This window comes from Ambystoma mexicanum, chromosome 12 (genome assembly GCF_040938575.1).
Source record: "Ambystoma mexicanum isolate Mex_15411 chromosome 12, UKY_AmexF1_1, whole genome shotgun sequence".
NCBI classification, from domain to species: Eukaryota; Metazoa; Chordata; class Amphibia; order Caudata; family Ambystomatidae; genus Ambystoma; species Ambystoma mexicanum.
In genome coordinates, this window is record NC_090936.1 from 589,396,635 (window position 1) to 589,409,332 (window position 12,698).

At 43.8% G+C, this 12,698-nt stretch overlaps 1 protein-coding gene across 1 annotated transcript in view; it reads right to left on the reverse strand.

The window, feature by feature from the left end:
• Positions 1-430: 430 nt before the first annotated feature.
• CLCF1 (cardiotrophin like cytokine factor 1) overlaps positions 431-12,698 on the reverse strand; it is a 765,871-nt gene continuing 753,603 nt past the window's right edge. The window contains exon 3 of the mRNA XM_069628952.1: positions 431-3,881. Coding sequence (XP_069485053.1) covers positions 3,402-3,881 — 480 coding nt within the window. The 3' untranslated portion in view covers positions 431-3,401. The remainder of the gene's footprint in view (positions 3,882-12,698) is intronic.

The window sequence follows — 12,698 nt, forward strand, 5'->3', positions numbered from 1 at the left end:
CCACTGCTAAGAATCATGCAGACATTTACACAAACGATGCACTGTTCTTTGTCGAGCACAAGCGCTATGGGCTGCAAGGTATCCTTTGTGGTCTGCCAAGCAATGTTTTAACAGGATTCTGAGTTGACATTCTGATGCAATGGGCAGCCAAACAACCAATTTTTTTTGGCATTGCGGGATTTTAGAGACAATTGTGGCCTGTCACTACTGGAAGGAATTGTGCATGCGTTTGCCATTTCATATTATTTATTTAGTTAATCTGTCTTTCATCTCTGCCTGGCCCATTAATCCAAATAGTACTTCCCCTTTTGACAGGTTCTTGCAGCTTATAATATTCACAAGCCTTGTTTAATTAATTGATACCTGGTCCACCATTATTTTATTCTGCACTTTATTGTTTTACATGTATCACTGTTCCTCTCAGGTTTATGACGAAAAACATTGTGCTCGGCCCAGCCAGCATTAAAGTAAGCAGTTTGGTGACTTCAAGAAATTACTGCTTCACCTAAGTGAGCCGAATCTGAACCGGGCTTCAGGCTTGGGATCTCGAGCAAGAATTTACAGTCACTTTCCGGAAGAAGGACACAATAGGGACTGAATGGATAATGCAAGCACATTCACTCTCCTCGCTGCAGGAGAGTGAGGTGCCCCCTGCAGTTGGGTTGGGGGATGAGCACTACGGGCCCATTGGTGAGGAATGCATGTGCGGGATGCCATTCCATGACTGGGGGTGGCCAATCAGTAGATAAATACATGTATGAGCCATGCCTCTACAGGGCTAGGTCACCACTGGTGTGGCTGTATTTGTGTGAGGCAAGTCCCTCCACGACTGGATCTTACTTGGGTAAGAGGTAGCCATTGCTCAATGCAAGAGAGGGGTGTGTGTGTGTGTATGTGTGTGAGTGTGTGTGTGTGTGTGTGCGCGTGCGTGCAGGTGTGTCTGTGTACATGCACATGGTGATGTATGTTCTCCTAGCATGGAGGGCCCTATTGATGAAGGCATGTACTTATGTGTGTGTCTATGCACATGCACGTGGTGCTGTAGGTTCCCAGAGCATGGAGGACGCCATTGATGAAGGTGTGTGTAGTGTGGTTGTCATGCGTGTGAATGGGGTTCCTCCAGTGCGGAGCAGGGGTGGCCATGGCAAAGGTTCATCTATGGTGGAGTACTGTGTGTGTCCATGAGGGAGGTTCGTCCAGAGGATGGGGGACCTAATTGAGGAAGATATATATGTGTGTGTGAGTGCGTAGTTGTGTGGTTGTCATGTGTGTGAGCGGTGTTACTCCCGTGTGGAGCACTGTGTGTGTCCATGAGGGAGGTTCTTCCAGCGCAAGGAGGGCCCCAATGGTGGGGGGAGTGCGTGTGAGAAGCACGAAGACTGAATTTCCATCTGGTATTTTGGATTAAGCTTTTATTTGGTAATAAAAGAATAGACAATCTGCAATAAATATTATAATAAATAACATTTATCTTAAAATAAATAAATATTAATACAAAAAGAAAATAACGTGTCAGATTAAAAACACTTCTGTTACGAATACTGAGAGCAGAACGAAATATAAAAAGACAACCATAAAATGCTACTTTTCAGTTTCTTTTTTACACGTAAACTTTACATAGAAATACTTGGTTTACTTTCATTCCTTTCCTCCATTTGTGGTATTGTTTTTAATAAAATAAGAAATGGTATTAAAAATATACTGAGAGGTACAAATTAGGGGTGTTCTACCCTTCTCTATTTGGAGGACGTGGGTGACGTGCATCATGGTAAAAACAGAGTTGTAAAAAGTGAGTCTGTGGAAAATGGCACTTTTTCTAGTAAGGCTTGGCAATACTTAAAAGGTGGTAGAAACAGCTTAACTGGCGCTTTTTCTTGTTGTTGCTGGAACAGGCTCTGGGTACAAACTCTTTGGGGAGGAAAAAACCTTGAACTGCATGTTAGCATCTAATGTAATGGATACTGGGTGCTGACTCTGCGACAAGACAATCAGTATGTGCATTATATATTGCTGTCTCCAGGAAGGCACTCTTTGTGCTATGCCTGTGAGAAAACCCAAACTGGACTTCTCTGTTTTCTGTTAAATGTGGACTCTTGATGCAGCCCCTGGGGAACAAACCATAGGGTCTGAGCCACTCGAAAGGAACCTGACTGAATGCTTTTGGAGGGGCTATGATAATAATCTGAACTGCATTTTCATGTCTTCTGGAATGGGTTCCAGCTTCTGGCAATGAGAGGAGAAAATCTGAACTGTAATTCTGGGCTACCTGGAATGGCTTCTGCAAGAATCCGCTGGATACAACCCGGGGCTGGATTTCTAGAAGTACTGGAATGCAACTTGCCCCAGAGAAGAACCTAAACACGTGTCTCCTGGAATGGATTCTGGATGCAGTCCCTGGAGGAGAAAATCATGAACTGCATTGCTGTGACTCCTAAATTGTGTTCCGGGTGCCATCCCTGGAAAAAGAACCTGAAGTAGATGTTTCGGTCCCCTAAAATGTATCCATTATATTTGCAGAGGGGAAGACAGCAGCCTAATTTGGATATTTGGTTCCTGAAATTAAATTTTGGTACAGGCCCAAGGGAGGACAATAGCCTGAGCCATTCTATGTTCCATCAGGAGTGGGGCTCAGGAACATGAACAGCATTTCTTAGCCTCCTGGAATGGATTAACAGACACCAGGCAAGAAACCATCTGAGGATAGATAACCTGAGCTCAACTTCTGTTTCCTCTTTAATTGTGGAGCCCCTGGGCAGAAACGAACAGCTTGAACCGTATATCTGTAATCCGGGCATGGATTCAGGGGGTAGGCCCTAGGAGATGATGAAAACTGCAAGTTAATTTCTGCGGTCCCTGGATTGGACTTTGGTTAACGATACTTGGAACGGGAGGTTACCCTGATCTGGGGACTTGCATTTTATAGTGAAACTAAACAGAGTGATCTATTTACAACAACACATTGACACAAAGGTTTTGCACGCCAGCCTTAAGTGGACACTTCTGTGCCTTGTGTAGCGGCCAATCCTTCACGGCAAAAGCAAGCCTAAAATCCGAACTTCTGTGGCTGGCGAGGGGCTAGGAAAGAACAAGTCAACTGGCCAAATTCTCACATCACAATCCGCATGGAGCAGCGTGAGCGATTTCTGTTCTTCATGGGTGGAGGGAAAGAAGTAGAACTACACTTCCCAGAAAGCATTGCAGTTCAAAGACTAGGAACTGACTTATACCATACACAAGAGTCTTCCTTATGAAGGTGGCTCTCTATGGGCTAGTCTCCAAGTTCTTAGGACTGTTGTAGGTTGTCAATGGGGCAACCAAAGACCAACCACAGTGTCTCTCCCCTGTGGCAATGTTTTTTTTTCAGGGGTTTATGGGTGAGAGGGCAGAGGTAAGACCATAAGTCAGAAACCCTGTGCATCCATACGGATTGCCACCACTGAGGGCGGGACCCTCTTCTTTAGCCGATTGAGGTCCTTGGCAGAACGCCACAGCCAGGTCTGCAGCTCTTTCAGCAGCCAAAAGTCATCCATCTTCTTCGAGAAGTCATTGGCAGCCCGCGTCCTGGCGGGACTGCCAAGCGGTGGGGGCAGTGGGTAGCCCAGGGAGGTCATGACTCCTGCAATGCTGATAACCAGGCCCTGTAAGCTGGTACAGAAGTGGTCGAGGCTCCTCCGCAGCTCGGCTCGCACCACCTCACTGTCTATCCCCTGCAGGTAACAGAGCAGGTGGCTGTAGGCTCGGTAGTTCTCTGCCAGCCGAAGATGGTCGTTTAAGTTACGCCAAAGTTCAAAGTCCACCGTGGCGCTTGGTATCTTCTCTGCTGCATTCACCCGGGGTGGGTTGAAGTCAGGCTCATTGAAAGGGGGTCCAAGGTAGTTTAGCTGAAAGGCAAGAAATAAAAGAAGACTGGTGAAATGAGTAAACCAAATCATGTCACATGAAGTAAAATACAGCTTGAAATTCCCCGTGCACCAAGTAAAAGAACATTCACAGCACTACACAGAAAACCCCCAAACACAGCATTTGGTCACATTGCAGTATCAAACCCAACACATTACATTTTGAGGTGATAATGGGATGGAGGGTTTAATGCTGGTTTGTGAAATTGGGGTCTAAACAGATGAAATGAGCTTTTAGTTGAAGCTGCAGAGAAAAACCAATTCTTGAATTTTAGGGTGGAGATTGATTAATCTCCACAAATGGAATGCTCTCAGTATTGAAGAGACTGCTCTTTGAGATTAATGTGGTAAATAAGGACAGTACAATTCACTTGCTTCAAGGTAAACATTTCTGCAATATGGTGTAAAAAAAGCAGATGCTATTGTTTGGCCGGCTTTGTGGAATAATTGACTAATCCCTTACTCACATATCATGGGAGCTCACTGCAAGATCTATTACACCAGACCTCTTTGGGGTCCTTTTGACCAAGGTTAATCTGTACCCACTGTGAGGGTGAAGGACCCCATGTGTGAGATCCAGGTTGGCAGTGGCAGCCTACGCGCACTGAAACTCACCTGCACGTTTGTAAATACACAGCCTCAAAATATCTGACGACTGGAACCTGATCACAGTGTAAAAGGGCCAGAAATTAGGCGTGTGCTACTTTAGTGTGCACTGGAAGATGAACAGCTGTCTTACACAGAAACGTGCATGTAAAATCATGAATCATGCATGTGAAAAGACACCTATGATTGTTTGGTAGGAAGCAAGTACGGGAGTGAGCCAAAATATGCAAGTTAGTTTGTTAGGAGTTTGTCAATGCGTCAGTTGTTTAAAGAAAAACGAAAACGTGTGTGATCTGCTCAATTAAATCGCAAAGACGCTACAAATGTAATACCACACGTTATTTTCTTTTTTTATTTATTAAGTGCTTATAGCATATTGCATGCCTTTTAGACCACACAAGAATACAATAATCAAAACAGTTTTTCCCATACAATTTCATCAACAATACAATAAAAACCCAAACATTTCCGACATCCATGCAAATTCATCAATTTCCAAATTAAAATTACCTACAAAATCAATCATTTCACACAATCACAATAAAACCATCCTTCACGAAATTCATCATGTAACACAGTAACAATAAGACAGATCCTCACATTTCATCTAAAATCTTCAATTTTTTCTAAAAAAGCATTTCCATATATAAAACAAAGCAGCAGAGATGACCAACGAACTCCCCATACAGATGGCAGACCAAAATTGATCAGTGGTGTAGCCACTTTCTACGTTGGCAAATTTACCATACCCTTTCCTTTATTGGAGAAGCAACACTCTGCAGCCAGTAAGTATATTCTCGGACTTTTCTATCTGTTTATTACACAGCTTACATTTCTGTTCTTCTCTCGGTGTCCCATTCCGTGCACCAATATACTCTAGGACAGGCAAAATATTCAAACGTAGATAAATCTGCGTAATTTCGTGCTGCACCATTTTACCAAGTAACTAACAGGGCTATTCATTGGAAACCTCTGCCTTACATATTCTACATATCGCTTTTTACCGGTTAGTTCTTCAATGTTGTCAACCTTATCCTTGTGTAGGACTTCCTTTTGGACTTTACCTTAAACTCCCCAGTGTCGTTCATCTCCATCAGTGGAATGGATAAATCTTAAAGGTGATGTTGTGTAGTGTAACACTGTATGCGAGGTGTGTGCAAATTCCCTTCTGTCTAGCTAGAACCCGCTTCACATGTTCCACCAGTGTATACCTTAATGTGTAGGCTTCGCTCGTTTTAAAATGTACCCTTATATATAACATGCACCTTGCTATCTATCTTCCAGCATGCTTTCAGAGATGTCAGACCTAGCTCTAAACGCAGGACCTCAACCGGAACGGTGTGTGGTACTCCTAATAAGGAGCGTAATATACGCCCTTCTAACTGCCTTAGCCATACAACATGTTTATAAGGTAGTGTCTCCGGTGCATATAGTATTGCTGGGACCACACTCTTCACACAGGCCTCACGAAGAGCCTCAATACAGGCCCCACAGATCCGTTTCACACATTTTCTTATAATCTGCCATCTTCCCACTATCTTCGTCTGTATTAGACATTTGTATTTGGCTATTAGGCAGTGTGAAAATTGGGCAGCCCAAATATATATGTGTTCACAATTTCAAGTTTCTCCCCTCCTAAGTGCCAGCAACATTTGAGATTGCTACACTGCTTACCTCCCATGAGCATTACCTTTGTCTTACTTTGGTCTATCTTTAAAGCATTCGTTGTTGCATACTTTTCCAGACAGATCGTGTTGTCTGCGTAGCACAAATAACGGATTGGTAAGCCTGCCAATTTAGGTGTGAAGTTATCACATTCCTGGAATTCTTTTTTCAGGTCGCTCACATACAAGTTATATAGCGTGGGAGCAAGTACGCTTCCTTATTTCAAACCGAGGCTTGTATCAATTAACTTCGTTTGGGAGCCCGCCTTTGAAGTTCTAACAGTGACAGTCGTATTAGTATACAATGCCTTTATAAAATAAAAGAGTGTCTGGTCTATTCCCCAAGATGTTAACTTCTCCCATAGGCGTATTCTGTTTACACTGTCAGATGCGCACGTGTAATCCACGTAGCACACATAAAGTCGACTACTTGGAGTTATCTTTACCTCAGCAAGTACAAGCAGCATAGCCCAAATGCAATGAGTCGTGCTGCAACCACTACAGAATCCCGCCCGAGACAGATCTAGCAATCCTTGGTCCTGACACCATTTGTTAAGTTGTTTCAATAAGAGTTTCGCAAATGTTTTACTACTAGTGTCTAACATCGCCAAGAATCTGAAATTCTTTGGGTCACATCTTGGACCCTTTTTAGAGCTAGGTATAAGCACCGAAGACATCCGCCCCCCCAAGCCCCATATTTTATTAGAGGGAGCGGGGGACCCCCGCTCCCATTTAGCCCCATAAAATATCCCTACAAATAATGTCGCCTATGGCCGTTCACGACAACCATATATATGGCGACATTATTTGTGGGGATAATATTACCTGATACCGTTAGAGCTAGGTGATGGCTCCGATTACCAAAAATTGCCTCGAACTCCCCCTTTCGTGTTCTTACATTTTTTTGTTAAAAAAAACTGCATTTAAGCAGGACATCCTTCCTCTACACTGCCATGTCTTAAAAAACAAGGGATCACTTCCGTCAGTTCGGGTCAATGGGTTCATATTAAACTAATTCGGTGCTTCAGACCATTTTTTCCTTTGTCCAGTAAAGAGGTCTGATGTTTATTTCCCTTTGTACAACCATTGTTCCCCATAAATGTTTATATCCATTTCTTCCAGGGAGATACAATGTGCATTGAAATCACCAGCCACAATGGCCACGTTTATCCATTCCACCTTATCTGAGAACCACTGCGTCAATAGCCATAGCACTCCATCCATTAAGACAGTTGTATGGTTACCGTCCGGTCGGTCATACAAAGTCACAACCAATGTTTTAATCTTTAAATCTGGGAAATCACTGAGGATCACACATAGCATATTATTTGTGTTGATGGTACCTTCATACAACTTTACTTCATAATGGGTTTTTACCCCAATACAGAGACTACCAAATGGGCGTCCCTCTGTCCCTTTACCCGCTTAACTTGTTTCCACTGTGTAACCATCTATCAGCAGTTTCCCTTTAGCCCATGTTTCCTGTAGAACAAGAATGTCTGCAGCATTAATAAGGCTTCTGCCCTCGGAGTTTGACATAAAAGAAGGAAAACCCCGAGTGTTCCATGATGTGCAAACATTCTCACCACTAAGTTTGGTCCGTCCTTAATCTTTCTTCTATACATGATTCATGTACTTGTCGGAAGCCGGGCCCATGTTATTGGCATAAGGGCGATTTTAAGTATTTGTTTTCCATGTTGGTGTCAAAGACGACCCATATATCTGCGGATTTACCTGCATCTCAAAAGTCAGCTGAACAAACTGCTCATAATATGCATTCAGATTTAAAGCCACCACTGGGGAACCGAAATATGCAATAACCTAATTGCTATCACTTTCCAATACTAGCAAGTCTACCTTCTTAATATCTCGTTGCAAAGATTGGTAAATCTGGTGTAATATGTATCAATTGCAACAGGTTTGTTCGGTTCAAGAAAGGACTGCTACTGGTAGTAATGACTTCGGTAAAAAATTACTGCATTCAATGGTAACCAAGTGCTGTGTTGTTTGGTTACCTCTGATTTACATGAACTTGTACCAGCTCTTGTGTACCAACAGTCAATCGGCGGTACCTGATTATATTGCTCAGCTTGGGGTTCATGCCACTTGGTACATTTTCATTTTTCCCCTGCTGAGCATGTATGTTACCCTTCGGTACTGCTCCCATTAGATTGGTTGGATACGTTTGAGTCCCTTGTTTGTTTCTGATTAACATAATTAGGGCCTGATCTAGATGTGACTTTTTTCTCAATAAGGGGCCTGTCCTGTGGCACCAGTTCCTCTTCCTGCGGTCTTATCCACCTATACAGTGTCTGCGTGTGTTGTACTCGATGCAGCGCCAGTTTTTTCCCTCAGTTCTTTTTTTGTGAAAAGATATAGCAATGTTTGCTTCCAGTACATATAATATCAGTTTGTTTGCACCTAGCCAAATCTTGTGCATTCGATTTTAATTTTTTCCCTATGTTAGCTGAATCTCCACACTGTTTCCTTGTTCTTTGGCATATTTCTTTCGGTCTTCTTCTTCTATGTTTGTATTTACCTTTATAAAATAAGTAATATTTGACATTTCCGAGTTCTCATCTGTTTCCTCATATATGTGTTCTTTTTATAGTGGGAACTTGTTGGTAACGTTGATGGAGCACCATAATCCGACAAGATAGGTGATTCACAACCCAACATATCACTGCTGGGTAATACAGGTACAAGGACCCCCTGTCTGTTTACTAGAATTATGTCCACAACCCTTTTGAGTATACATTTCATGTCCCACTGCTCTTGCATTAGCTTGGAACACATTGCAAGGGTGGCGCCTAGCGTAGCTGTCTGTGTAGACCAATTAGGGGTATTAATGACAAAACCAGCCTCATGCATGTGGCCATTTTGCTTTGTAGTCACAGTTCAATCTCTTGTAAATGAGTCGTTCGAAGAGGAAGACTGAAGTCTTTCCAGGTCAGGTGTTGCAGAGAGATTAATGTTTTCAGTTTCGTCAGGTGTCATGGACACACATGTTGATGATTCCCTTGGTTCTCGTAAATTCAAACATAAATTCAGCAGCGAGTTGTTATTGTCTATATTAATAGATGTTGTTGGAGAGACAGAAGGTGCAACTGTGGCTCCCGAAGTAGCCACCTGCGAACTCGTGCTCTCTGTGTGCTTTTTGGTTGTACATTGAAAAAAAACAGTGATTGTAGCACTTCATTTATCCTTTTCATAATCAATTTTTGTTTTGGCTTTTTCCTTTCCTTTCATTGTAATGGGAGCATATTTATTCACTATGACATTCCCCGTTGATGCTATATCAGTAGCTGTTACCTTCATAACGGTATCTGTTTGCTGCTTAGGGCATGCAGGTCTGGGCCCTGTGGCTTTCCTGACCTTTATCGCAGCCACTGTTAAAGATTTCCCAGACTTCAACACAGTCATAGATCGCCCTGTGCGATTGCGCAATGCCGGTAAAATAGGCAAGGGCAGTTTCCTCACATTTCTCTTCCGACCTCTCACCTGTCTCATTGTGCCCATTATATGCCCGGACCTCTCAAATTCCACAGGCTACCTCTCGGCCCGACTCAACGCCCAGCACTGTGAAAGTATATAACTCAGCAGGCTCAGGGGAAATGTATCAAAATCCTTATAACTTCGGCAATACAGAACAGTCAGACAAAAGCCATATCGTGCAGTGTTCGAGCACTCAACTGTTTTTTTTTCACAGCATAGAGTGCGGACAGTACAATGTAAGCAGAAATGCCGGTCTAATTACCTGTAAAGTTGCTCTACGGAATTACAGGCGCAGTTTTTCCAACTACCACTCTGCCATCTCAACAAACCACCCAACAACTAAACACTTACTGCTGTCCCTTCGCCAAGTTAGCCCACCGATTAGCTTAGCCTTCGGCTCAACAGCCCAACAGTTGCACACTTAGCAACACATTTAGCCACGCGCGCGCTCTGCGCTCGAATGGGCTATTTGTAATTGCATTCAGTCTAGTACTCCAGCTGAGCCGAGGCTCCTATGCACTATAATCGAACCAGAATAGCAAAAGAAGGATCTGGAAAAAGAAATCCAACTGCAGTTAGGACTCCTTGTAATTCCAACCAGCAATTCACCAACAGCCCAATAGTTGCTCACTAGGCAACACACTTGCCACACGTTGTAACTTAAACTAAAACCTAACCAATGACAGAAGGAAAACGCAGCAATACACATTTACAATTTCACATTTCCTCAGACTCTGAACTTGTTTAAGACGAACAGCAACAGTGCAAGATCCCTTCAAACACCTTGAAGTTATCGGGGGTTTAGAGCACTGTTAACCCCCACAACCTTAAGAGGTACAGCACAGGCCGCAGCAGCACCATACACTGATACATCGGCCAGGATTTTAGGAGGGCAGGGTGTTTTTTCACTTTTTAAGGTACTTTTGAAGGACAAACACATCAAAATTAACAAAACGGAGACCGACACTTCATGGCAAGATGCAAATTGGTTCTACCCAACAGCAGCGCTCTCCCTCAGCCCTGCATCCAGTTATAAAGAAAATGTATAGCCTCGGCATCAACAGGGAAGTCATCACTTAAACAAATAGAAGCTAACTAAAGCAGGGGGGAGAACACTGCAAACTTCTCTCACACATTGAAAACCTAGAGCACAAGCTCAAGCTTCTCTGTGCCTTGTGGCTTACTGCGTTTTGCATCTGCCCTAACTTCAATTTGAGCTGTGCACCTAATCTGTCCTTCTATCCTTTACTTCTCCGACTCGTCCGCTTGCACTCCCACCCCTTTATTTTCTCCCCTTGTTTCCCCTTCCCCCTCCCACATCCCCTATGGTGCTCTCTGTTTCTCCTATCTTCGTCAACTGTTTCTCTTTCGACTATCCTTCCCTTCTCACTATGTCTGGTAGGAAGAAGTTCAAAAAGGATATCCTGGTCTACAGCCCAGGCCTCCCCATTGCCGATACCTACACCATTGCTTCCTCCAGACAGACCCTCACCGACATCCTCTTTGTCGTTCCCTTGCCAGACCTATAGACCCCTCATACGGTCTCTGTGCTCTCTCCTTACTCCTCCCCTCCCAGTAATGGTGCACCCGGTGGGAGGTCCTCCTGGCTTCCTTCCTCTCCTCTAAGGTCATCATAAATGTCTACCTCAACGGCACTGTCTTGGTCCAAGGACCGCAGACCAACCTCCTCCTCTTTGATCGACGCTTCCCGTGCCTTATACATTTCCTTTCCTCTCCTGCTGTCCCTTCTCTACCTTCTTCAGCTCCCTTGCCTCTTCCTTCTGCCACTACTCGGGCGACTTCCACCTCCTCCTCAGCTACCTTGCCCTCTCCTCTAACCTCCTCTTCCCTCCCTTGGGCTCCTTCTACACCTATGCAGGGAGTACCTCTGATTTGTACCCCTGTCCGGATGGCAACCTTCTCCATCTCACTCTGTTCCCCATCTGGAGCTACTGGTAAATTAGAAACAGTTCAAACAGGAAAAAAAGTCCCTCTTGAGCAGTTAATGCAGATAATATGTAGCAGTGTTGCAAACATTTCAAAAATCAATTTCAAGATCTTTTTGCGAAAATAAAATGAATTTTAATGTCGGGAATAGGGGAGGCCAGCTGTTGCCTCATCAATAAGAGCTCGTTAGCCTATGCATTTCGGAGTGATTCTCCTTCATCAATTGATCTTGCAGCCTCTGAAACCAAATAGAAAACAATCGAGCGGTTAGAGAAGCCCTAACTCAAAGAGTGTATGAAACACACTGTGGCGTAGTGAGAGCTTACCTGCTGCTGCTTCAACTGCAGATGTGGCAGCGGACACGCGCACAAGCGCGCACCTAAATATATACATTGTAATCACCACGGGAACCAGTTAGATGTCGAGGGCCCGATTCTCAACGTGGCGCAGTGAACGTGCTAAATAGCACGATTCACTGCGCCAATTTGTGACGCCCAGGCACCACTGCTATTCTGAAGTGGGCCTGGGCGTCATCGGAAAGCACGATAGTGCTTTCATTAATATCTGCCTGTTTCCTTTGGAGGAAATCGTTGTTTAACGAAACTGCTGCCGAGAATGGAAACAAAAGCATGTGCTTTTGTTTCCATCCATTCACAGCTACATGACTCTGCCCTGCATTCTCGGTGAACCACCAGTGAGGACAAGTGGTAGAGCGTACCACCATAACACAGCATCTGCAGAGGAGGGTATCGGTTTGTCGATCACTATTCAACTTGCACTGCAGGAATAAGTATGTACTCCAGGCTGCTGCCACATAGAAGTGGCAAACATTGCCTACCAGCTCTATGTGATTATATTTGTGAAGTTAGGTAATTGAATTTGGTGTTAACTCGAAGTATACATTTTAAACATTCCTCCATTGGTGCTAACAATGTAAGTTTTCTATTTTCCAGTAATGTCAGCATTAATTTTGAAACTTGTAAAATCCTACATCTTTTTGGTCACATATAATATTCGCAAGTATGAATTTCTCACCCACCTCACACACAAACAGAACTTCTTGTGGCACTCCTCCGTACGGCACCAA